At 41.0% G+C, this 27,958-nt stretch overlaps 1 protein-coding gene across 1 annotated transcript in view; it reads left to right on the forward strand.

Moving 5' to 3' along the window:
* AKAP11 (A-kinase anchoring protein 11) overlaps positions 1–22,933 on the forward strand; it is a 189,068-nt gene extending 166,135 nt beyond the window's left edge. Inside the window, exons 10-12 of the mRNA XM_082244878.1 lie at positions 864–910; positions 18,679–18,839; positions 21,732–22,933. Of these exons, the coding sequence (XP_082101004.1) occupies positions 864–910; positions 18,679–18,839; positions 21,732–21,866 (343 nt within the window). The 3' untranslated portion in view covers positions 21,867–22,933. The remainder of the gene's footprint in view (positions 1–863; positions 911–18,678; positions 18,840–21,731) is intronic.
* Positions 22,934–27,958: the final 5,025 nt, after the last annotated feature.

The raw sequence follows: 27,958 nt of genomic DNA on the forward strand, positions 1-27,958 counted from the left end.
TCTACAGCCTTTATTTCCCAGCATGTCTTCATTCTGTCCCATAGACTGTAGCTGTGTTATTTGTAGTGCAAATGTATGCTCTAGTCTATTGGTTCAGCTGTCATTTTCAACCAAAGGGTAAAATTTGAGTTTTAGTTCTATTAGTTTGGATTACACCAAGCTCTGTAACTCTGTAACTTTTTAAAGATGGAAAATGCAAAGCGGACCTTCATCTTACCATCCAAGCAAAAGTTGAATATTTGATTTTAAGGCAATAGTGAATTTCATGTCCCTACAGTAGCTGAGATGGATAATACAAGTAGGACATTTATCACGTGGTTTTTTTTTTATTAAAATACTTGAATAGTCAATCCGAGTACAATAATCAAATCACAATGAAGGCAGTAAACTACTAAAATTGTATTCATAGCTGTAGCTTGTTGTATAAAGTTTCCCCAATTTATTATACAATAGGATCATATTTACAATGATGAAACTACAGTAGGCAGTTTGTGGATTAATAATGCTACAGAATAATAACAATAACGTAAGTCGCTGAAAATCACTAAAAAACTGACTAAGAACTGAAAATCAGAGCAAAGCATCTTTGGGATCCACAGTCTGTGTCCATTGTTTTTCTTTCCGTGAAATAATCAATGTTTGAGATAATAGAGTAGTGGCAGAGACTAACCTTGTCCATCTGTTAGATTATGTTAACGGATCAGATTGTAATCCATTTATCTTGTAATAATTTGCATGCTGCTATGTTTTCCTGCATGAATAATCTATATTTTTATAGCCAATTTTTTGGGGGGAAAAAAAAAAACCTTCAAATAAATCGGTGTGTAATGATTGTTACACTTTTTTTGTTTCTTAAATATTAGTGATGGGGCAGAAGAAAAAGACGAAGAACACAAAGTAACAACAGAAGGTACAGAGTCATCATTTTATTTACCATTTATGTCTACATTCATCTGTTGATTTTAAAACCAAAGGTAAAGGTAGATGCTTGTGGTACAATGTTTCCCCAAAGGGAAGTAAAATGGGGAAACATTACTCATCTCACACTAGTTCACCAAAACGTATGTGGTGCCTTTACCCACAAATTCCTCCTCCCCCCCCTTCTCTTACCTTACATTAGCAAAAAGAAGATACAACTAACATTTTTGCAGATCTTGCGGGTCTCTGTGTGTGTGCATATGTGCAACATCTTGCAAGTAGCCTTCTGGGATGTGCGACGTAGCCATCTCAGGAGCTGTTTGTGAGATCAGACACGCACACAGACCTGTGGTGTGTTTACCCAGGTGTGGGGAATCTGGTGCATGTACAGACTTGCCTTCAGAGGTCTTTGCTAGGTTCCGTAAACTTTGCACAGACTCACATGGCGAAAAAGTGCTCAAAAATAATAAATAATACAGTTCTCTAGTGATTAACAAGTCCCATTCATCTAAAGTAAAGTGCTCTTGCCAAAACAAGAACTTATTTGCTAGAGGACTGTATAATTTATTATTTTTGAACATTTTTCATTATGATTGGGATTGATCATTTTTTAATAAGCAGATTGGATGATTTATTAGTTAATGGAGGAAGACCTTTTAAAAAAGTGGTGACAGCGCTGTGTATTAGAAATAGCCAGTAGATTTCAATACCTAATGTAGGTGGTTGTTGAAAAGCGGCAGTCACAGATACACATTGGTCATGTCTTGAACACAGAGTGCAATATACAACAGGGCTCAAAATTTAAAGTCCTGAGCTACTAGCCAGGCCTTAAGAGTTACTCGCCACTTGTTGCCTCACCCAAACCCTACCCTGCTCCGCCCCTAAACACGCCCTCGTAAAATATCTCATAAAATGACACTGTTAAATGTTTTATTCAGAATTAAGTTACAAAAACAAAAATAAATATTAACAACAACAACAACCGAGAGAGAGGAGGTTTGACAGAGAGAGACAAGGGGGGTGGGTTGACAGAGAGAGGGGGTGACAGGGAGAGAAAGGGGGTGATGGAGAGAGAGGGGGCTGACACGGCAAGAGGCAAAGGGGGTGACGGAGAGAGAGGGGGCTGACACGGAGAGAGGCAAAGGGGGTGACGGAAAGAGAGGGGGCTGACACAGAGAGAGGCAAAGGGGCTGATATGGAGAGAGGGAAAGGAAGCTGACACGTACAGAGGGAAATGACACGAAGAGAGGGGGGGTGAAACGGAGGGAGAGAGGGGGTGGCACGGAGGGAGAGAGGGTGTGTTAAAATGGAGGAAGAGAGGGAGGTGACACTGAGGGAGAGAGGGGGGTGACATGGAGGGAGAGAGAGGGGGGGTGACAGGGAGAGAGGGGATGACAGGGACAGAGGGGGGGGGTGACAATGACAGGGGGGGGAGGTAGGGGGGGAGGTGACAGGGACAGAGGGGGGGTGACAGGGACAGAGGTGGGAGATGTCAGGGACAGAGGGGGGGGTGACAGGGACCGAGGGTGGGATGACAGGGACAGAGGTGGGGGTTGACAGGGACAGAGGGGGGGGTGGGTGACAGGGTAGGAAGGAGTAAGTCCGGGCACAGCGCTCATGTTACTCACTCAGTCAGAGATGTTCACCATGTAGCTGCTGGCTGCTAATGAAACTTTCCCGCCCACACATCTCCTTCACATACAGCACGCATGGGCTGTACTGAGTGTGTGGGCAGGCACAGGGAGAGAGAGAAGGGCGGGAGAAGGCAGAACAGATGCAGCCTCACCCATTCCTCTTTAGTGGCTTTGTGTGGACAAAAACTGGACTTGAAACATTTAATTGTCCAAACCCAAAATGTGTGTTTTCCTGATTAGTGGCATTTTTTACTGTCAACATAGTTTTGCACACCTATCCGTGATTAACCGCCTTGCCAAAATATACATTGGCCGGATGGGAGCAGCATCGGTAAGGGTGGGCGTACGGGTACATCCTCCACAATCTCCAGCTCATGTACGTCTCTCAGAGCGTGCGCCTATCAGCCAGTGATAGGTGTGTCCCCTAGACACAACGAATAACAGGACCGGGTACAGCACCAATGAAATTGCTCCATGTAATTGCCATGTCCAGTCACAGCGATCTTATTTGTGAACAAGGAAAGTGAAAGTAAAGATTGGTTCTCTCTCCTCCCACAGAGATTGTCTGTGAGCGGCGAGAGAACTGTTCCAGCAGCCTGTGAGTGTTCTCAGCCTGCCCACTTAATGTACACATATGCACACCAGTGTCAGCCAACATTGAACCTGATCACTAGCCCTCAGTGTAGTAGTGTAAATAAACAGTGCAGCCTGTCACACCTGTCCCAGTGTCACCAGTGCTGCCAGAATAGTGTACTTCATTACTACCTACACCAGTCAGTGTCACTAGACCATTGCTGCCAGACATTGTCCCAGATTCCAGTGAAGACAGACTTTTACATGCCATATTAGAGTCCTGATCACCTCCACACTAGTGAACAGAGCCAGTGTTCCCAATTGTTTCCACTGCCTTGGTGCTCCAGGACCTCCAAAAATGTGATAAGTAGTCAGGAAATGAGATGTGTAATTTATGCCCCTAGAAAGCCTGAAGGTGCCTTAGATTTTGGGCCTGTGTTGCTAGGCGGTGAAAAAGTGTCACGCATGTAGTACCCAGGAGGGGTAGCAGAATGTTTTGGGGTGTAATTATAAGTATGCCTATGCTGTGCATGAGAAATCACTTGGAAAAAAGAATTTTGGCAAAAAATTACAACTTCAAAAAACTCACCATACCTCTTACTAAATACCTTTGACTGTCTACTTTCCAAAAAGTGTAATTTGGGGGTATGGAATTTTAGCGCTTCAAGAAATTAGGCAGTTAGTACTTTAGGATTGATACGTTGTCAGATAGATATAGAGGTTCATCTCATAAAATTAGAATTTCATCAAAAAGTTATTTTATTTCAGTAATTCAGTTCAAAAAGTAAAACTCACTCTGTGATGATTTGGGGAGCCTTGTCATCTGCTGGTGTTGGTCCACTGTGTTTTGTCAAGTCCAAAACCAGCTCAGCCCTCTATCAGGAAATTCTAGAGCACTTCATGCTTCCCTCTGCTGACCAGCTTTATGGAGATGCTGGTTTTATTTTCTAGCAGGACTTCCACCTGCCCACACTGCCAAAACCACCAATACCTGGTTTAATGATCATTGTATCAATGTGCTTGATTGGCCAGCAAACTCACCTAACCTAAACCTCATGGAGAATCTGTGGGTATTGTCAAGAGAAAGATGAGACACCAGACCTAACAATGCAGATGAGCTGAAAGCCGCTATCAAAGAAACCTGGGCTTCCATACCACCTCAGCAGTGCTACAGGCTGATCGCCTCCATGCCACGCCACATTGATGCAGTAGTTCATACAAAAGGAGCTCTGATCAAGTATAGTGCATACTAAACGGTACATGGAAATACTTCTCAGTAAGCCAACATTTTTGTATTAAAAATCCTTTTTTTACTTGGTCTTATGTAATAATTACATTTTCTGAGATACCAAATTTTGGGTTTTCACTAGCTGTAAGCCATAATCCTCAAAATTAAAAGAGAGAAATGCTTGAAATGTATCACTCTGTGTGTAACACATCTATATAAAATGGGAGTTTCACTTTTTGAATTGAATTACTGAAATAAATTAACTACTTGATGATTTTATAATTGTAGGAGATGCACCTGTATATATACAGAGAGAGAGAGGAATATACAGTGCACATAGAATATTTATAACATAGTTTGTAGACTAACTTTCACACAGATTAAACCATTTTTCTGATTTGGATTGTTTTTACCAAAGAACTGTAGTGAAATACATTCTGGCATAAAACGTAGGAAGAAGTGATTAAATGCCACCAAATGAAAGCTCTAGCTTTAAAAAGAAAAAAAGATATAAAATTAATTTGGGTACAGTGTTGCATGGCTTAGTAATTGTGTGACAGCTCTGAAATCTAAAAAGTGGCCTGCACTGGAAGGGGGTGAAAGTTGTCCGGACTTGAAGTCGCTAAAGTGGTTGTAAAGCTCAGCCAAGCCCCCCACTTATGGTGTGAAATAATGGAAAATAATTCACAGGAGTGAAGAGACGGTTGAAGTTATTGTAGGCAGTTGAGTGGGCTGTGTAATGATTCATCACTTTTCTTTATTATTATATTGTAAGTACCATATTTATTCAGAGGTTATTTCAACATTCAGGGCTCTAGAAAAATTCCCTATTCGCTGTATATATTGTGTTCAAGTAGAAAAATGTCCTCCCATTAAAAAAAATGGGCTGAGGCCCCGCTCAGCCAATAGCAAAACTGCACCTGGGCAGTGGATCAGTTATCCTGACAGGCATCATATCATGTCCTTCAGGATCTGTTTCTAGTGCGCTGCCCCGGGGGCATGAAGCGCGTCGAACGGTAGTGTAGTGTGTCGTTCCAACACACTACATCTCTGAACACTGTAAAGAGCCTATGATGTAGACTCTTTACCTTGTGACCAGCTGTGTCCAATCACGATGTAATCAGGAAGTGCCGGTTATCGGCATTCCTCTATTCACTTCTGACCCGGCGTGAATAGAGAAGAGCCGATAAGCGACTCTCCTGATGGGTGGGTCTGCACTAATAATCAGTGCAGTGATGGTCAGTGCAGCCCCCTCAGCGATGCCCATCTGTGAGGCCCACCAGTGATGCCAATCATTTGCCATCAGTAATACCGGTCAGTGCCGCCCATCAGTGCTGCATATTAATGCCACCTCATCAGTGCCCATCATTGCCGCCTCATCAGTGCCTGTCAGGGCAGGCTCATCAATGCCCGTTAGTGAAGGAGAAACTTACTTATTAACAAAATTTTATAACAGAAATTAGGAAATTTTTTTCTACATTTTTGGCCTTTTTTTATATATTTTTTTTTTTTTAGCAAAAAAAATAAAAAACTCAGTGGTGATTAAATGCCACCAAAAGAAAATGTTATCTGTTGCATGACCATACTATGGTCATTCAAAGTGACAGCGGCAAAAGCTGAAAATTGGCCTAGGCAGGAAGGGGGTGTAAGTGCCCTGTATTAAAGTGGTAAACTGAATCTGCACTAACCGTTTTCTGTTAGTCTCCACGCAAATTTCCACAAAAGCCTGGTGATCTTACAAGTGAGGTCCACCCAATACAACCTATTCTGACTCCAACTATTGTAATAAAGACTTATCCCTTGCTAAGACTTTTATACCTGGCCTGTATAAGCAGATATAATCACCGCAAACAGAAGTTATCAGATAGCTGAACTCACCAAAACACTGTTTCATCAGCGTGGTTCTATATTGCAAGCAGCAGGTATAGCAGACAACAAGATGTAGCAGGTGATTGAAAGACTGTATTTTGCAGGTCAAAACATTGTAATGTGTTCCCGGATGCAAGCAGATTGCATAAAGCCTATACAGAAGTGGCCATCTCTTAACCCATCAAGACAGTGAAGCAGGATTAGGAAATACTTAACAAGATGGGAGGGGAAGAAGGAATATAACAGAAAAAGATGATGCTATAACCAAAACAACCACAAGATGGCAGTATAATAACCAATTTTATAGACATTACCATAACTATGCATTTTATTCTATGTTACATAAAAGTTTAACTGCACACTCCCTGTCTTTTATTGTAAATACCACTATGTTACATCATAACGGTAGTTAGGCAATTTCAAATAAACAATGGTGCGATTTGCAGTTGTCTTGAAGACCTGAAAGGCAAAAGTAAAGAGCATGCATATATGCAACTAAGGCATTAAAGAAGTGTCAATCAAAGTCCAAGACACATTCTTCTTGTGACAGAAACTGGATCCAACAAACCCAAGTAAGAAGTTCAGTCTCCAAAGGGCAAGAGTAAAACAAGTTATGTAATGGGTCTGAGGAAAGTCTTTACAGTTCCTTGTCTGGCAATCTTTACCTCTACCTTATGTACCATACCGTCATCACTAGGAATGGTCTTTACAATGAGTCCCATGGGCTATTCAGTTATTTCGGCTTACTGTTCCTTGAGCAGAACAAGGCCTCCAACTTGGAGGTTCGGGTTCAGATGTTGCCATTTTCTGCGTCCATGCAGAAGAGAAACATACTCCATCTTCCAGCGATTCCAGAAGCAGTTGGCAAGATGTTGTACTCGCTTCTATTGCTCACGGTTTACATTTCCCCCTTTAAAGTCTCCAGGTGGAACAGGAATAGAAGAGTAGCTGGAGTAAGGATAGTTGGGGATTCTGAATCTGTAGATACTGGAATGAGCGGTCTTAAATTATTTATGGCAGACACTTCTGCCAGAAAGTCGGTTAAACGCTCATGAGAAAGCCATGTGTAGTTCGAGTCCAGTATCCTATGTGTAATGCTTATCATCAAGAATGAGGAGGATTAATAATCGATGTACAGCCCTTTTCAGCTAAAAAGTCCTGGATTGGCTTAGAATCAAGTTTTAAATCTCGGCAGGCTCCAGTAAAGTTGGTTCCACAGTCAGATCTAAATGACTTCACTGGCCCTCTGGTGGAAAGGAACTGCCTTAGAACATTGATGAAACTCGATGCACCATGGATTCTATTACTTCAATGCAGGTGAACAGCACTGCCCATCCTTTGCTATTTACTTTGCCACCTTGGGTTCTGCGTGCTGTTACCATCCATGGCCCAAACGCATCTAGACCAACGTGAGTGAAAGGTGGGTCAGTACTTAACCTCTCAGCTGGCAAATCTGAAATTTGCTTTTGCTGATGTTTCCCTCTTAGTTTACGGCATTGGACACAGTTGTGCAGTATAGTTAAAATCTGTCTTTTTGCTCCAACAATCCAAAGGCCTACAGCACTTATGACACCCTCTGTGAATTGTCTACATTGCCCTTACCCTTTCATGGTAGTGCCGTATAAGCAAGGTGGAGAGTTGATGACGACCAGGTATAAGAGGATTTTGTTCTTGCTCCCCCTACTTAGCTTTGTTTAAACGTCCTCCAACCCTTAGTATGCCATGACTGTCAAAAAAATGGGTTCAAGTTGGCAGTTGGACTGTGTTTTTTTGAATTTCCTTATTGTCACAGATACATTTAATTTCTGTGCTAAAGACATTCTGTTGTTCACTGCGTTTTACGATCAGTTTACTTTCAGTAATGTCCTTTGCAGAAAGGTTTTTGACATAAGTGCCAGCCTTGACAGCATAATTGGATTTAGTGTGATAGCAATGAGCAATATGGGCTAACCTTGCAATAGTACGTAAAAGTACAATACACTTGGAGAAACGTTCAAAGCATTGAGAACTCAAGATGAATTGTTCAGATCAAGAGTCTTGGCTTCAGGACGAATCTCTGGATCGTTGTCAGGATCTAGAACAGGAATGTCCAACCTGCGGCCCGGGGGCCGCATGCGGCCCAGAACCTCAGGCAATGCGGCCCACTGCCCCCTGACAATTTTTTTTTTTTGGGGAGGAAGGAAGTCAAGTCGGGGGCACGGCCACAGAGGCAGCCTAAGAGGGGATCATCAACTAGTTGTGTTAAATTAGTGCTGGGGAGGGGGTGGGCGCGGCAGCACGGGAAGGGCGCGGCGGCGTTTTATTACTTATATACCTTAACTATAGTATATATTTTATATGCGGCCCGAGACAATTTCTCTATACTCAATGTGGCCCAGAGAAGCCAAAAGGTTGGACACCCATGTTCTAGAAGACTGAAGACCTTAGCTGAAGTTTCTTCTGTATAATCCAACTGGAATTCAGGTCCTGTTGACCAAGAAGAATTTGCAGACACTCGCAGACATTGGTCTGGTGGCATGATCTACAGGATTAAACTCTGATGAAACATAATGCCATTGTTCAGGCCTGATTCTTTCTACACAGTTGCTGACATGGACATAGAAGCGTTTTGTCTGATTGTATATGTAGCCCCAAACAACTTTGCTGTCTGTGTGGAATTTGATGTCATCTATCTGAATGTCTAGCTCATGCAGTATAAAATCTGCAATTTCTACAGCTAGCACAGTCCCACAAAGTTCAAGCCTGGGAATTGTGTGTTCAGGCCTAGGTGCTAACTTTACCAAACAGAAACTCTACGTGGGTATGATTGAAAGAGTATCTTACCTTAAGGTAGGCAACAGCTGCTATTGCCTCAGTGGATGCATCTGAGAAGACTTCTCTGACTTGCAGCAAGGGAAGCTGAAGTGTAGCAGTGTGGAATGTCAACTACATCAAAGGCATGTAGAGATTTGTTTCCAGTACTCCCACTTTGAATATTAGTATGTTGGTAGTAGATCATTCCAATCTTGAATAGTCTGATAGCTGTCTTAATGTGGATTTACCTTGTCTGGTGATCCCAGTGGATCATATAGACTGTTCACCGCGTTTGGTGAATGGCTTGTCTGCAGCACTGACTTGAAAGCGAAAAGTGTCTTTTAATAAGTTCCACCGTAAGCCCAGGCTTCTCTGAACAGGAGACATGTCCATTCCCAAATTTAAATCCTTAAAGCCTGTGGCATGATCGCCAGGCTGAAAGGCTTTCATTACAGCAGCACTGTTTAAAGGCAATCCTGTGGAGTCTGAGGTTGGCCTCAGAAAGCATACCTTGAGTCCTTTGGAGCAGCTCAATGGCTTCTTCATCTGTGGGTAAGGATTTGAGTCCATCGTCCGCGTAGAAGTCTCTCTCAACAAAGTGTCGAGCATCTGCACCATACTCTTTTTCACCATCAAGAGCAGTCCTTCGTAGACTGTATGTTGCAACAGAAGGTGAGGCACTGTTTCCAAAGATATGTATTTTCATGCGTGCGGTATTCAACCACTTCACTGTTTGTTGTTGTTGTGGTGCCACAGAAACCTTAGGAAGTTCCTATGGTCTTCTCTTAATATGAAGCAATGGAACATTTGTTCAGTGTCAGCAGTTATGGCAACTGGCTCTCTTCTGAACCTCATAAGTACTCCAGGGTTGTTAGGTTAGGACCAGTGAGGAGAACATAATTTAGGGATACACCGTGATGCTTGGCACTGGAGTCAAGCACTACCCTGATTTTCTTTGGTTTACATGGAAGATACACTACAAAGAAATGCAGATACCAACACTCTTCTTTTTAGAAGAGGTGGAGCTGGGTCAGCGTGATCATTGTCAAAGATCCTTTTCATAAAGGCAATGAAATGGTCCTTGATTTCAGGCCTGTTCTTTAGAGTTCACTGAAGTGAGTTGACGATTGGAAGTCTGACTCTTGTAGCACAAAGAGGTAATGGCTCGTTATTATGATGAATTCTCTATCTTCAATTGACAAGGCTATTCTGTTGTCATCATGTGTAGTACAAAACACTGTGCTACCTAAGTTGTCATCACAAGGGATGGGAGTAACGTCCGATACCTGAATGATGTCAAGCGGCTTCTGCTTTACTTCATAATGATGAGGGTATTGTCTGAAGTGAGATGCCCGCCCATTCCTTAACACTTGAGTCTTAAAAGGAGTTGATCTCAGGTGGTGTGCGCATCCTGTTTAAGCATACATCACCGACTATTACCCAGCCTAGGTCAAGTCTTTGTGCATGTGGGGCGTTGTCAGATCCATTAGACTGCTGGTTCACTTTGTACTTTTTTACTCTGAGAATGTCTCTTTCCAGCAAGACTAAAATTTCAGAATCCATGTCCATTGGGGGAATCTCAGAAACCAGGTGCCTTAAGTGGGGATGGGGATGCGCAGCTTCTGGAGTAGGAATTTCTTCCCTTTTGTCTGGTATTTGGCCACACTCAACTAATGTTGGCAAGAATATGCCCTTCTTTGCCTTGATATGGGAGACCATGAACCCATCGGCCCTTCTGCCGGAGGTTTCTACTTAACCAGAACAAGTGTTCAGATTATATGGTATTGCGTGTCTCTTTATGCCAAAGATCTCACAAAATGTAGGTTTAACCAAGGATCTGTTGCTCTGCTTGTCTATTATGGCATATATCCTGGTAGCTTACTCAGGTTGATCCTTTGGATATATTTCGACTAGACATACCTTGGCACAGCATTTGTGGCCTAATCCTTCTCCACAGACTTCAGTACATGAAAAAGAAACGTTTGTAGTGGCTGGAGCATAGCTTTGTTGCTCCCTGCCATGATTTGATGCAGGGTTCAATGTTGATGGCTGCTGTGGATTGTCTAGAAGTGGAGCGGGGTGCATAGCGATAAAGTTTTTGCACTACTGCAGTCTGTGCACTTGATGACAATTTTTAGCAAAATGGCCATAGGAGGCACAGCACCTATAGCATATTCCAAGTTTCTGGAGAATCTCCTTGCGTTCTTGGACAGTCTTTGCCCTAAGCCCATGACATTTCTTAAGAGAGTAAGGTTTTTTGTGAATAGGGCACTGACGATTAGGATCCTTGTCTTTATCGTCCGAATCACTCTGGTGATCAGGAAAGGATACGGGAGTTGAGATGTCTTTTTAGTAGATACAGCTCTATTTAAGTTTCTATGTTTAGCTGCTTTGTTATCAGACGACGATGATGATGATTTTTTCGTCCAGGCTTGTTCACTGATGAACCTGCAAAAATATGAGAATGGAGGAAAAGATACATTATAGTCTCTTTTATATCTTGAGCCCTGTTGTGCCCATTTCTCCTGCAGGTTGTATGGCAGTTTAGACACCACTGGATTCACACCCAGAAATTCAGTGTCCAGAAAGCTTACCCCTGGTAGGCGAGGGTCTACCTACCTCCTCCATGAGGAGGTCGCTTAGCTCTTGAAGCTTGCGATGATGTTTGTTACCAATTTTTGGAAAGTTTTGCAGTCTTTTGAATAGAGCGCTTTCTACGGCTTCTGAACTACCATAGGTTTGCTCAAATCTTTCCCAGGCAGCAGCAAGACCTGCTTCTGGGTAGTCAACATGTACTACTCAGTCTTTTAAAACGATCTTCAGATTCTGGCCCCAGCCACTATTGAGCAAATCAAGTTCCTCCTTGGCATTAAGGTTGAGATCAACAATAGCAGCTTTGAAGGTTGATCTCCAAGCCCTATAAGTCTCTGGACAGTCGTAGAACCTTGAGAGGCTAATGTTAATTAGCTTGCGGCAAATCCTATATCTGGCAAAGTCAGACAGGTCTGATCTCTCACTCTTTGGTGCCAAAACTTGTGGGACCCATTGGGCGTGAAAGTTCTTTGGTGAGTAAGGGTGAGGTTTACCATGCAAAATGACATTGCAAGAGCATTAAGCTTAGGCTCAAAGGCTTCTGCTGGTTGCTGCTTGAACTGTGGCTTGTTGCTTGGAGTCACCTTGTCATTGACAGGAGGCGATGTGGTTTGCTGTTTTGGTGTGTTGTGGACTTGAAGAGGCTCAGGCTTTTGCAGGTTTGATGTCTCTGTGTTGAGAGTCTGAACAGTAATGTTAAGAGGTACTGGAGATGATTCTGTATCATTGCAAACACTATGCCCAGTGCTGTATCCTGGCCTAGGCCAACAAGGCCCAGGCCTAGGGTGCCACTTTGCAGGAGGACAGCAAAAAAGCTGCTCCCCTTATGAGAAAAAAACAGCCTCCTCCCGGCTCCCACACGAAAAGGGTCCCCGCCGGCTTGCTCTTCACTTTTAGTATAGTGCCAGTTTTGTGGGGCGAATTGGGGGGCCAGAGTCAAGGAGGCAGATCAGTCTGGCACCTCCATAAAGCGGTCACACAGCTAGCTGCCGGTATGAAAATATTGGCGGGTGAGGACATTCGGACAGACAGCAGGCTGCTGACCACACTTAATACAACTGTTATGGCAGGCATCATGTCAATAATATAATTTCATTTCTTTAAACATCCTTGTCCTTGAGCGAGCATACTGAATTGCATCATATACAAATAAGACTTTTAATTGTATATGATGGCAATAATATTTTGGACCTGCTCACCTTATATGTGCTATCGCAATATGTCACTGGATTAGTAACATTACTCCTGTCTTATAATATATTTGGACTTATATTTGCTGCCTCTGGTTTTTTCACTTATTTGTATAATGACTATGGACTTCCTATTTATTATACAAATCCATGAAATAATGCTATGATTTCAATCAGTGGCAGTAAACACAAGTCCAAATATCTTAAAAGAAAGGAGTAATCTTACTAATCCTGTGACATAAGGCTGCACTAATGGGCACTGATAAGGCTGCACTAATTGCCACTGATGAGGTGGTACTGATAAGCTGCACTGATGGGGCTGCACTGATAAGGCAGGACTGATATGCTGCACTGATGGACACTGATATGCTGCACTGATGGACACTGATATACTGCACTGATGGGCACTAATATGCTACTCTGATGGGTACTGATAAACTGCACTGATGGGCACTAATTAGGCTGCACTGATATGCTGCACTGATAGGCACTGATGAGGCTGCACTAATGGGCACGAGGCGGCACTGATAAGCTTCACTGATGGGGCTGCACTGATATGCTGCCCTGATGGGCACGAATATGTTGCACTGATGGGCACTAATATGCACTAATAGGTTGCACTGATGGCCGCTGATGAGGCTGCGCTGATGGCTACTGATGAGGCGGCACTGATAAGCTGCACTGATAAGGCAGCACTAATGGACACTGATATGATGCACAGGCTGCACTAATGGCCACTGATGGGGCTGCACTGGTGGCCACTGATGGGGCTGTACTGATTGCCACTGATGAGGCCAGACTGATATACTGCACTGATGGGCGGTAATGAGGCAGCACTGATAAGGCTGAACTTATGGGAACTGATGAGACTACGCTGATTAGCACTGATAGACTGTGGTTGTGGTCTGTGGTTTACAGATGACAGGGCGAATCATAAACAGGAAGGGGTGTGACCTTTACAGGAAGGGGTGGGTCATATTTAAAGGGCAGCACAAAACCTAAATACACCACTGACTATGCCTTAGCACATTTTCACTGGTGCATTCAACTGGATCTTCCAGTTCTGCTACCATTGCTCGTTCCAAGGACATTTAGCCTTCCTAGGGCAGCTGCTTCCTCTCTTTCCATTTGCAGAATCTTTATTTGGGATTCTGCCTTTGCTTGGCGAGCTGCTATCTCAGCTTGAAGAGTTTTTTGTTCTAAGCTTCTATCTTTGCTTGGCGAGCTGCAATCTCAGCTTCCTTTCTAGCAAATGAGCTTCGGACTTTATTTGCTTCCAGACTTGCACAGGCCTCTATTAGCTTGTCACTTAATGTTGAGCTTCTAGAGTGAGAAGAAAGTGCTGTGAGCTTAGTAGATGTTGATTTTTTGAGATCTGGTGTCCTGCAGTTGAGTGATGCAGAGTTCTGCCTTATCCTTAGCATCTTGCACTAAGAGAACTTTGTTGGTTTAGTTCATCGGTCTTAGTTCTGCTAAAGTGCCCTCTATATTAGAGTCCTTTAAGAAAGCTATGTATTTAGCAGACAGCCTCTGGTAGCGTTCGTATGCTGCAGAGAAGCGATCTGTAGAGTTTCCTAATTCAGCTGGTTGATTGAAGCTTCGGAGGCTTCTCTAGACATTTTTTCAAGTTTTGCAAAAAATGGTTACTGTCTCTTTAAGAATTCTAACAGCAGCTTAGACAGGTGGGATAACAGTCCAATGCAGATAAACCTTTTGCAACATTCACAGATGACTTGCAGTAAGTTTGTGCTACCATGTGCTTTCACAAGATAGCGGATGGCACTGAGCTTGATTGCAGGTTAACCATATACACATCTACACAGCATGCTGTAGGAATTCGACCATGTTTTGACTATTGTACTCCAACTGTTGTAATAGTGACTTATCCCTTGCTGAGACCTCTATGCCTGGCCTGTATAAGCAGATAATCACCGCGAACAGTCTTTATCTGATAGCTGAGCAGAGGGTGAGATTGTGCTATCTGGATGGTTGTGAACCCTGTGTCCATATAGGATGTAGGGAGCCAATGGAAAGTCTCAATGCAGTAGTATTGGCCCCTTACATCCTATATGGACACAAGGTTCACTATCCCATCCAGATAGCACTGTCTCACCCTCTGCTTGTCTATTTTAGTACTTCCAAATACTATCTATGATGACTGCACCTGGCTGGCCCTGGTACAAGGGGCAGTGTGGATCAATATAGGGCTTAGCGCTTGGGACACTGTGTTGTTTCTGTCTGATAGCTGAACTTGCCAAAACACCATTTCATCAGCATGGGTTTTTATTGCAAGCAGCAGGTATCGCAGACAACAAGATGTGGCTGAGGATTGAAAGATGGTATTTTGCAGGACAAAACATGGTAATGTGTTCCTGGATGTGAGCAGATTCCTTAAGGCTTATACAACAATGACCATCTCTTATCCCATCAAGACAGTGAAGCACGAACAGGAAATACATCACAAGATGGGAGGGGCAGAAAGAATATAAAAGAAAAAGATGATGCTATAACCACAAGATGGCAGTATAATTATAATAATATACATATAGCCATTACCATACCATAAGTCGCACAGATTTGAACAGTACTCATTGGAAATCATGGGGTACGACTTGTCATGCGACTTTGCAGTCCCAAGTTGCAGGACAAGAGGCACAAATGTAAAAGAGGCCTTAGGGAAATTTTTCATTACTTTATCAGGCTTGTGAATCACATAGTAATTGGATTTGGCCCTTTTTTAGACTATCATACAGATCATACAGGAGCCTTTAGAGGTAATTTGCCTGATAAATTCACACAAAATTGTATATTCTTTTTTCATGTCCACTTCAAAGCTGAACTGTAGCCACTGCAATAAAGTTATTTTATATTTCTGAGGAACAATTTTCTTGTGAAATGTATTTGTTAGGGCTCTTCCACATAGACGGCTGAGCCTGTTCAATATAAATGCAAAGCATGAGTATACAGTACGGACATATGCAAAAAATAGAAAACTTTCACATTTTTGCAAACGCCCTTACGCTATACTCATGTTTACGGGAGCAGCGAACCACCGCGCCGAGTTCCTCTACATGCGTGTGATGTTTTATGTTTGTAACTCGGGACTCACTACTTCCAAGGATCATACTGGCAATATTACTTCTAACAGCATTGAAGCTATGCATAGAATGTAATCAGCTCTTCATGCCTGCTTATAACCACATTGTGGTAAGTAGATAACCACGGGGGGTGACCCCATATCGAGCACGGATTCAGCACCAAAGCACTTTGTTCCATTGAAGGATCTATTTATGGACATTGTATTTTGATATTCTAATAATCACATATTTTATGGATTTATGATTTTTTGAAGCTAATGTATTTATTTATTCATTCATAAGTGAATTTGCACAGTATATTTTAAGCAGCGCTGCAATCACCAATTCACATCCTTAAAGAGCACTAGCACTTTCTCTTGCAGCAAGCAGCTTGCACATTTATTCATTTTATTTATTTAATTAATTTAAATAGTTTTTACTCAATATTCAAGCACTTTAAACACCACAAGCGCGAGGACCTATAGTTTTACATATACCCAGCTACAATAGGGCACAGACATTCATGTCTATGCGAGGCTATACACTGCACCTTGGCTTCCCTGGCAGGAAAAAATGTCAGCCTTTACAGTAAACAAGATCAGCCACCTGTGTGCAAGAGGCATTCTATAATTCCAAGCTTTTGTATTTGGAAATAACTTTCCTGTCCTGCATGGGTTGTCAACAGGACAAACCGCAAGGGAATGTCTTTGGCCACTGTGTGTAGAAACCCATTTGAGGTAAGGCTGCAAAATATCAGAATTTTAGCCGATCCCAGCTGAATCTGCTAAAATTTGATTTGTTGGTGCTTTGATGGTACCACCCAGCTTGACAAGTTGATTTTTCAATTGACTTGTCTTAAAGCTAGCAAGTGGAAAATTGTCAGCCAAACACAGTCTACACCAATCAGATGCAGTCACTCTTTAAGTATTCTAAGAGCCATTGGTATCGTCTTTTTAACCACTTGCTGTGGGAGCTGCTTCTGTCATTTCTATCATACATGTAAAAATTGGCATGTTTTGCTAGAAAATTTCTTAGAACCCCCTAAACATTATATATTTTCTGAAAGCAAAAGCCCTGGAGAATACAATGGTGGTTGTTGCAATTTTTAATGTCACACAGTATTAAATTCAAATCTTCAGGATAAAAGCACATTTTATTATATTTTATTTCACATAAGCACAATATAATACTCATATATTTGGAAAAATTTAAAAGATGACGATGTTACCCTGAGTATATTGATACCCAACATGTCATGCTTTAAAATTGCACATACCCATGAAATTACGACAAAGGACTGTACTTAAAAGTCTCCATAGGCAACGCTTTAAAGCCTTTACAGGTTACCAGTTTGGAGTTAAACAGAAGGTCTGGTGCTAGAGTAATGTTCTCTAACCTAATGTGGTGTATGTTTACATATGCGTGCGGGACCTACATATGCATTCGCGTCTTCACATGTTGACGGGAGGGCTTTAAAAATGTTTTTATTTTATTTAAATATATTTTTTCACACTGTTTATTTTTCTTTTGGATCAAGATTAACATAATCCTGATAGCATCTCTTCTTTAGTGAGCGATCCTGGGTCTAGTAGACCCCGGATCTCTTGTGTGCTCTTAAAGACATCAGATCAAACTGAGATTGGTTTTATTAGATGCTTCACAAGCGAGTAACTGCTTGTAAACAACCAACTAAAACCAAAAGCGATGAAATTGTTGCTTCTGGTTTCATTTATCACAGAGAAGGGGTAGGTATGGATGTACCTGCCTTTCCTCTGTGTTCAGCTGGCCCCACAGTTGGCACCAGTGCTGAGTTCATGGCAGCCCCTTCCATGCCATGTAGGCATCATTAGAGAGCTTTAGAGCCACTTGGTCACTTCTACATGAAAACCCATTTGCAGCTGCAAATTTTGATACCAGGGTCATGGCAGGATCATGGCTGCAGCTGTAGCCATTTTCCTGGTACGACCACTTCCATCTGAGGATGCAAAGGTACAAACAACGGATGGGAAATGTTAATACAATGGCCAACAAGGAAGATTCCTTCATTGATACTGTTTAGTGTGGATGGGGAAATTTAGATTTAGATTTCTCTCGTTTACCACAGGCTGGGTAAGAGAAACTTACTTGTAAAGCTAGTTTTAGACGAGTCTAGCCACAGCACATCCCACATCTCTGGTTACATTTACAGAGCATGTAGTGGGTGTAAGTGAATGGAGCGTGTTTTTACTGGATCCCTCCTAGATCAGTGCCTAGATAACCAGTCTGCAGCGGGTCAGCTTGACAAAAGCCAATTATGAAAAAAAATAGAGTAAGAAAAGGGAAAACAAAATGGAGATGACATTTTCCAAGGAAAAAAAAAAATAAAGAAATACGCTAGTCCAGCTGTTTCCTTCAGATAGCTACAGTTCAATTTTGTGTATGCTACAAACATACTCCCCTTGGACATGGGTGCACTAGGAAGCATTTGCAGCAACATATTTATTTGGACAGTGCATCTAAAAGTAAGAACATGCACTTTTGTATGCACAAGATACTATGTCTACTTATATGTACTCCACTTGTATTACAGTCTGTGTTTTTTTTTAATCAAGAGAACAGTCTGTGTTTAGTTTGAATGCACAATGTGAATACAATAAAACTGCCACTTTTAGAGAACAGTGACATTGCAAAGGAAAAAAAATGCATCTTTGTAGGGCTATTTATTTATCCATGAGCATGTTTCATTGCAATTGTTCAATCATAAGATTAAATGCAGCGCCTATTTCTTTCTTTTGATAACTATAATCCATTTTTTTCCTTTTCAGTTGTTGAAAAACAGTGCAAGATTCTGCTAATTAGAAATCTTGAGATGGGACCAAATACAGTTGAATCACAGTTGAGAACAATATTGCAATGGATTGCTGCCTCGGAGTGTGATATATTGGAGCTCTGCTTTCCTGAGAATGCCATAAAAGAACTTTTACTTGTAAGTTAATCTTTATTTTCCATACAATAGATGCACATCTCTGCTGCTTGTAAAATGCACATGTATTTAGAAAGAAATACATGCTGTTAGTGGTAACTTTTATTTGTAGTGGTTATTTATAAAACAAAATTGGAGAAAAGAAAATTGAAAAGAAAGTGGATTTGTTGCCCATAGTCAAGAATCCGGTTTGATCTATTGTTAGGTAGGAAAATTCTAATTTGCTGCTATGGGAACAACATTTTAGAGGAGAAGAACATTTTGCCAAAATAGCTTGAATAGTTTGGAATAGTCGTCTTCGGACAAGTCTTCATGTTGTTGTCTTGTAGTTGGGAGGAGTTCTTGTTTTCAGAGGAGGTACTAACAAGACGAGCAGCATTCTTATCCAGCCATATTCATCAACCTCCTCTGGCTCCTTCAGAACAATATTTGGAGCCTTATGTTTAGATCCCTTTCTCACTGTGAGCAGGAGAGCAAATATAATTTATCCAGTCGTATACAATTTTTCAGGAATTGTTTTAACTGGCAGGGGGATAAAAGCCTAAAAAAGAAAATGAATGCAGCAAGCACATCCAAGGACTAGTATCCTGCATAAAGCTGGGTTCACACAATATGCGCTTTGCGAGCTGCATTTTGGGCAGACACGGCAGCCCATTCATTTGAATAGGCTGCCGTGCCACCTAAAACGCAAGGCAAAGCTCCCTGCAGCATTTTTTAAATCGCAGCTCGCACACCGAACCACAAATGCAATGTGGTTTCCAGTGTGGGTGCGATTTTCAGAGTGTGCGACATGCCATTAGGATAATGACACACATCCATCGCTTTTTGAGGCTTCAGGAACAGGTGCAGACCTGCAGCGGGAACCACCGGCACAAATGGGAACCAAGCCTAAAGTGTATTTTTTTTCTTACGTTTAGATATGCTTTGCCTATTTAGACTGGGTTCACGCAATTGCGGGTTGGTAGTTCTTGCAGAATTGCTCCTAAACACAGGCAAAACGCAATACTCTTTAGCAGTTGTGAGGAGGTGCCATTCTTTTTTTTGAAAAGATAAACTTTTATTGAGAACAGCCGGATGCAGGCGTCACAAAAGTCACACATGAGGAACATGACAGATGTAAATATCAAGCAACAACGAACAAAACAAGAACGAACAATTCAACACATCTGTCCGTGTCCATGTAGGAGATTAAGTCAGTATAAAGTTCCTCAATGAGGGGGTGCCAAAAGTAGGACAACTCTCCTCGTAAGTGCCATTAAAGGAACCCTCTCCGGCATGTAACCATTTTTTTTAGGTAAACAGATAGACGGTCCCTCTCGGAGACCACAGGAGGTGCCATTCTTAAAGGAACTCTGGCACCCTCATGCATCAGAAAATCTTCACATTTGTGCCTGCATAAAACCGAATAGTACTGCAGCTTGTTTGTTTTTTTTTTTTAAAAGGGTCCAGGACGACTTTACCCGCATTTCCGTTGTTGCCCTTTGAAATGAAAGCAGAACACAGGTCACACAAGTGTGAACCTAGCCCTTAAGTCATGTTTTGCTTTCAGAATATTGTAACACGGTTATTTACGACAACTTGGATTCACAACCGTTAATTTGGGATTTGAAGATTATACATTGTGTTCCCCCGACTGCAGATTTTTAGTAAATGTTTTTGTCAACTACTGACTTATTGGAGATCGCTAATTACAAAACGAAGCCTGCCCAAGTCTGCCATCCCCTGCATTTGTGTTACAATATTACTACATGCATGCAGATGTGGCAGTGTTGAATAATCATTTGCAGTATCTGAGCACAAATATTACTTTCAGTGTCTGAGCATAAAGCAGTCGTGGGAGCTCCAGACTTTACATAGGTTCAATCAAGCCTTCTGCAATATTAAATAATGTAATTCTATCACCGGAGAACTACCGGGCTACCATTGCTACTTTCTGGTCAGACCCTTCTGGCTTTTTATTGAGATTGAGACACTGACTCAAAGCACATTTTCAGGAAAGGAAAGTTGGAGAAAAGGGAAGCCTTTTTCTGTATACTTTTTCTGACTTTGTGAATCAAAATGATTTAAACAAGAAGGTCAGTATGGCAGACAGGCAACTAGCATTTTCAGAAGGAAAGAAGGTATTAGCCTGCATTTATATTTTAACCATTTTCTTGTTCCAAAAGCATTGCTTTTCATGGCTCATAATCTGACAATTTTAGTATCATCATTTAAAATGATTTTTAAATCTACTTTGCAACATAGTGATGATCTTCCCACATGCTTTAGCTTTAGAAATGATAGTGTATAAATTATAACTATAAATAATTCTTACTTTCCTGTTGTAAATTTATCCTACATAAATCCATACACTTTACAGATAATTGTGTTTGCAGCCCTTTGCAGATAGATGTGTTCTGAAGATTTTCTTACCTAACCACTGACCTTAACTGCCGCTATTACGTGTTGCTTGCTTGTGCCAGTTTGGAAGCAGTGAATTCAAATAGGTCTGTGAAAATAAATAAATCATATTTGAGACATTTACTTTGTGAAACAGACCATAGTGCGAAATGCTAATTCCTAAATAGAAAAACTGTTTTGGTTGAAGGTGGAGCAGAACCCAAAAAAACCACACTTTGCCACAATAGGAAAATCCACATCAATAATTAGGCTTGTGTTTCTATGTGTGGTATCAGGGTGCGGTAGCCAACTTATTACCTTTTTGTTCAAAATTTCCTGTTTTTACCCTGCTTAAAAACCCACAAACCACTAGATTGTAAAGGTTTCTATTTCAAAATATTTATCTTAACAATAAAAAAAGAGAAAACATTGTAGATCATCTCTGCACGAAAAACCTTAGCCTAGCATGCATTTGGGTTTAATATGTCCTCACACTCATCCATTTTCTTTCCTCAGCTTTACAGACGAATCCAAGAAAAAGGCTGGAAAACTGGTGACCTCTTCCAAGCCGTTGTTCAGTACTGTGAAAGTTCAGAGATGTCCTCAAACATGCCAAGTCCATTATTTAGTTGGCTTTTGGAAAAAGTTTAACAAGCACTTTATAGATTCGATTTACTGGAAAACGTAATAGATTATCTGTGAATATATCTGCAAAAGGCTATTTGAACTGACAGTTTTATAAATAAGCAGTATAATGCTGTAGCTTTGCATTGTGGCATTTGTGTGCACAAACTTACATATGTGATTGATGCATATCTTTGTGGTTGGTACCAAGGTGTTTTAAGTAATTGTGCTGTTCTTGCATAAAGTGAAGATACATATTGGCACTAATATCAATTGGAGGGCACTGCTTTTAGCATCACATATCTCTATGAAAAAGATTCTAATTTTGTAAAAGAGGTTTTAAACATAAATTTAGTGTTGCATCACAATTAATGCTGTTTTCCTAATTTCATTAAACCCTTAAGAAGAGGAAACTGCCATTGCTTATTTCTCCTGACTTTCTGGTCTGCATGCTACAGATCGGTGACTCAGAAAGAACTAAAGCCAGAGACAAGCAGACAATTAGTATTCTTAGATGGTCATCTGGCATTTTTCTTTATAATAGGGAAATTGCTGTACAGGGGCACTTCTGCTGACTGATGGTATTGGCCTTTCCCAAGGCCTTCAATGACCAGCTGTCTTAGGACCAGTTGAGGGCAACTACAGGGTTGCTAGAGGGTGCTGAGCTGCAAACGCATTCTTGATGAAATTTGTAATTCCCTTTTCACGTGCTCCCTTTATTATTTTGCTAAAAAATAGCATCCATTACTGTGCTGTATTTAATGTCATTCTCATTGTATTGATCCTAACCGTTTTTTAATTGGACCTGTAACTGAAGGCACACTGCCCATGGGGACCTCTGAAGCTTTAGGCAGCTTATGCTTATGAATACTCGTGCTCTAGCTGGCTTGCATATAGCTTGTATTTGGTCACCAGCAATGAAAATGAAAGGTCCATTTCAAAGTGAATGCCGCTCATGCATATTAAAAAGCAGTTTAAGCCAGATAATGGGCTGGGTTTTATTTCATAGCACTTCACAAAGAGCAATAAGCTTTAAAAGTGACCAGATATCAGATTTCAACATTTAATTATAAGCAAAGTCTAGTCCGCAGCAAAGTACTGTATAAGAATGCATTTTAAGTAGAAATTGCATTCTTTCCTATATGGCTGGTTCACATTTTCATGCTGCAGTTAATGTTTTTTTTACAACGGAAACTATAATGGCCCAGTCACACTTGCTAGGAGTCTATGACCCCCTCCTCCCACTACAGCATGTGCACATTGGGCTCCTAATCCTTGCTGCTATGTAAAGAACTGCACTATACTGCCTGATGAAATGTACAGAATAGTTAATACCAGGTGAATAAGGCCTAGTTATTTGTCAATTAATATCCAATCCTCACATGTATGGTTAACCTAAGACCAATTTTCATGAATGCATATGGATAGCTCTCAACAGTATATGCTCAATTCACAAACCTGTATTTCTCTTGTTCTGGTTTTTTTTTTTAAGTAACACATCAGAACAGAAGTAAATCTTCTAAATGCACTTTCTGATGAATAAGCGTATTCTGTGATCTGAATAAATGGGAGAGGGCTGCTTAATGAGAGATATTCCTGCAGTAAATTTGTGATACCGGTAGCAACCAGTCAGAATTCTTGTTTAATCTGTAATCCTGCACGGCAGAAAATTGTTGGAAGCTGACCGGTTGTTATAAGTAAGAAAAAGTGTTCCTGTTAGATGGCACACAAAAGCCTCATGAACTTTACTGTGTAGCTTTATATTAAAGCAAGGACGACAAGCTCATATTATGGGGTGTTTCCTTGTGCTACTAATACATTTTGAATCTGGCAACATTTTAAATACATTTCAGTGATGGAATCTATATAAATCGTTTTTTCATACTAGGTAAGCAGTGCAATGACAGATGAGAGCAGAAGATCCTGGGTGCCGCACATCAGAACAAGACCTGCTGTGTGTAGACAAGTGGCAGTCTGGGCCTGCACCCCTGCCAGGCTATGCCCCCAGCACATTTTACTTCGCCAACTGGAGCTGTCTCATGTGTAAGCTCCAGTGGGCGGAGTGAAATATGTTGAGGGGCGTGGCCTGACAGGGGTCCAGGCTGAGACTGCCACTTGTCTACTCACAGCAGGTCTTGTTTTGATGTGCGGCTCCCGGGATCTTCTGCTCTTATCTGCCATTGTCTGGAGCGTGGGAGGGCTCCTTCCAAGCCAGCACTCAAAGCAGCAGGCACAGGACATTTCCTAGCAGCCTGAGCGGCTCACATTCATACCATGGGTTCGCAAGTAAGCAGTGCCTCAGATATGGCTATAGTACAGATCAGACATATTAATAATCAAATCAAACTGTGCATGCTTTTATTCCAACATACACTTTTTACATTGTATTCAGAATTCACAGATTCATGCAAAAATTAGAAATCACAGATTCATGCAAAAATTAAACGTATCCCTTTTCTACATCCAACTTAGACTTTTACAGGGTACATTCACTTTAAACTACAGGGTTTTATGATTAAAAAAAAATACATACTGTGTATCTGCAAGTACAACTGTGCTACCCCTATTCCTCCAATAATTCTTTCCTTTTTTCTAATACTCAAATATTGAAACAAAATAGGAGTACGAACTGTTCTTCTTCACATTTATTGTAAGGCTTCGTTGTTCTGAAATTGATCAACCAAATTGATAGTATTTATAAACTACTAGACAACAGCTGCTTTGTGACTAACCACGACATATTCAAGTGTGTAACCTGTAAATGAGTTATCAAGGTGTTTTGAGTTATCAAGGTGTTTTTGAAGAAAAAATAAAATTAAAAGTACAGAAAACAATTGCACAAAAGTGATAAAGTCATGCACATGTGCAAACTCAGAACACAATTGTAAAGCTAGTATTTCACAAAATCATAATGCATGCAAATATTTTTAGTACCACACTTTTACTGGCTAATCACATTTTTAAAAATTCACTTAAAGTTTTATTAGCACAAATCTACTGAATTTATCACATATTTTATATGCACAGAATGCCTTCTGGCTGATGGCAACATTAAGTTTCTGTTAGGTGATTACTGAACAGATCAGAAAAATGAGCCATCATTCGAGGTCCACATAAAATAAGGATACTGTTTCACGAGAAAGAGGCTTTCAATAGTTAAATAATATTTTCATGCAGGAAAAATGAAGATTTTAAATAAATGTGTTATTTTTATTTTTGGGAAATGAAGAAAATTTGTAAAATCTCTAATGGAGACCCAAACATTCTAGATATTAATTTATTTTTTTAATCTCTTTAAAAGAGTCTGGAAACCTACACTCACCGGCCACTTTTTTTGGTACACCTGTTCAATTGCTTGGTAAAACAAATTGCTAATTAGCCAATCACATGGCAGCAACTCAATGCATTTAGGCATCTAGGCATGGTGAAGAAAACTTGCTGTAGCTCAAACTGAGTATTTAAGAAAAAAAAAATGCTGATCTACTGGGATTTTCGCACAACCATCTCTAGGGTTTACAGAGAATGGTCAGAAAAAGAGAAAATATCCAGTGAGCGGCGTTGTGTGAACATAACTGCCTTGCCTTGTTGAGGTCAGAGGAGAATGGGCAGACTGGTTTGAGATGATAGAAAGGCAACAATAACTCAAATAACCACTTGTTTTAACCAAGGTATGCAGAATACCATCTCTGAACGCACAACACATCGAACCTTGATCAGATGGGCTACATCAGCAGAAGACCACACTGGGTGCCACTCCTGTCAGCTAAGAACAGGAAACTGAGGCTACAATGCGTCCGAGCTCACCAAAATTGGACAAAAGAAGATTAGACAAACGTTGCCTGCCCTTGATTTCAGCTGCAACATTCAGATGGCAGGGTCTGGCTTAAACAACATAAAAGCATGGATCCATCCTGCCTTGTATCAACAGTTCTGGCTGGTAGTGTAGGGGGGGGGGATATTTTCTTGGCACACTTTCACACTTTGGGCCCCTTTGTACCAATTGAGCATGGTTTAAATGCCATGGCCTACTTGAGTATTGTTTCTGACCATGTCCATCGCTTTATGACTACAGTATACCCATCTTATGATGGATACTTCCAGCAGGATAATGCATCATATCACAAAGCATCTAAAACTGGTTTCTTGAACATGACAATGAGTTCACAGTACTCCAATGGCCTCCACAGTCACAAGATCTCAATCCAATAGAGCACCTTTGAGATGTGGTGGAATGAGAGATTTGCATCATGGATGTGCAGCCAACAAATCTGCAGCAACTACATGATGCTATCATGTCAATATGGACCAAAATCTCTGAGTAATATTTCCAACACCTTGTTGAATCTATGCCACGAATAATTAAGGCAGTTCTGAAGGTAAAAGGGGGACCAACCGGGTACTAGCAAGGTGTACCTAATAAAGTGGCCGGAGAGTGTATTTGGTAAATTTCCAAGCGCAAAAATGATATGCAAATTTTAGCAATGCTTAGCTAGATATTCTCTCTTTCTCTCTTCATATTGTACCTGTACCTTTCTTATTCAGGGCACATAACATTTTTGTTGTAAACCAGACATTGTAGGTAGCCTCTTAACAGAATAAATGCTCTGCCCTTGCCCAGTTATACTACCAGAGCTGCCCTGCCACATATTTTGGCATTTTCAGCTTTTGATCTGTTGTAATACTTGAAGAAGCTTTAGAACCCCAAAAGCTCGTATTTGTTAAAAATGTTATTTACCCACTAAAAGGTATCACTTTGACAAAAGAAACAGTCTACTTTCCCTTCCCCTGCCTCTTAAAATGCAGTCCTTGCTGCTGGAGTGGCTGACTACAGTCACGTGGGGAGGTCCTTTTTCACAGTGTCCCTTCTGATGCAATAAAAGGGGTCACTTGGAAGGTAAAGGCTGTTATCCAGCAATCCTGTTACTTTATGCTTTATGTACACACATTCATTGTATGTATTTGTATACTGTATATGATTATAGAAAAAGAGGTGCAGGTTCAAACAAATGAACGTAAATATACATGCAACATGAGCTACATTTTTCTGATGCTGGCAGTATTATAAAATATACTTGTAGTAGGGCACCTAAAATAATTTAAAGGAGCTAAAAAGGCTTTGATTCACTAATATACCTGTAGGTCACCTTTATTAAGGCCTTGATAAAAGTAGATTGTGACCCACCCAAACATCAGTGAATGAAAGCCTTCTTGGATGACATACAACTGGGCAAATTTGTTGTTACTCTTGGAGGAAAAAATGAACCTGGAAATTTCTCTAAAATAACTTGAAACTTACAATGTAATTGACATGCATCATTGTTACATTTTTTATAAAATCCGACTTTGCTTTTTGATTCAATAGAAAATATTAAGAAATAAAACAAAATGGCATGGGCAAAAATATCCTTTATCCTACTTTTTTTTTCTTTAGAGGCAATTACTGGAAGCAAGTGTAGTCTGTAGCTGTTCTGAGACATCTGAACCTGCCAAAAAGTGGTTTAGCCCTCACTTCTTGAGCAAACTGCTCCAGCTATATCAGCTTTGAAGGGTCATTTTCTTGGACTCCATGTTGCAGCTCTTCCCATAGATCAGGGGTGTCAAACTCAATTAAATTTAATCATGAGGCTCATCAGCATTATGATTGGAACAGTTGTATCTGTAAGACTAGATGTCCAGAGCATCCCCTACCCTTACATAAGACTTTGAGAGCCTCTCCACCATCAGAAATTGGTTCCCCCACCCTCTCCTACCTTGTGCTGCCGCTGTGAAGAAGCTGGAGACATTGCTGGAAAGTAGAAAATACAGGGTCTGGAGGGAACCAGAGGAGGGTTGGAGCAGGAGAGGTGGGAGGGCCACGAGAAATGGCCTGGATTGCCGTATTTGGCCCACAGGTCTTGTGTTTGACACGTGCCATAGATGATAGGATTCAGTTGAGGGCTCTTAGAAGCCCCATTCAGAATAGTCAAATGTTTTGTTCTTAGCCATTCTTGAGTGCTTTTAGCTGTATGTGGGTCTCTAACATATAACCTGCAACTCACACAGAGCTGTCTGACACTAGGCAGTACATTTTACTCCAGAATTTCTTGACAGGATTTGAGATTTCATTGTGCCCTGAACAG

Source organism: Pelophylax lessonae (assembly GCF_965119305.1).
Source record: "Pelophylax lessonae genome assembly, chromosome: 2".
Taxonomy (NCBI): domain Eukaryota; kingdom Metazoa; phylum Chordata; class Amphibia; order Anura; family Ranidae; genus Pelophylax; species Pelophylax lessonae.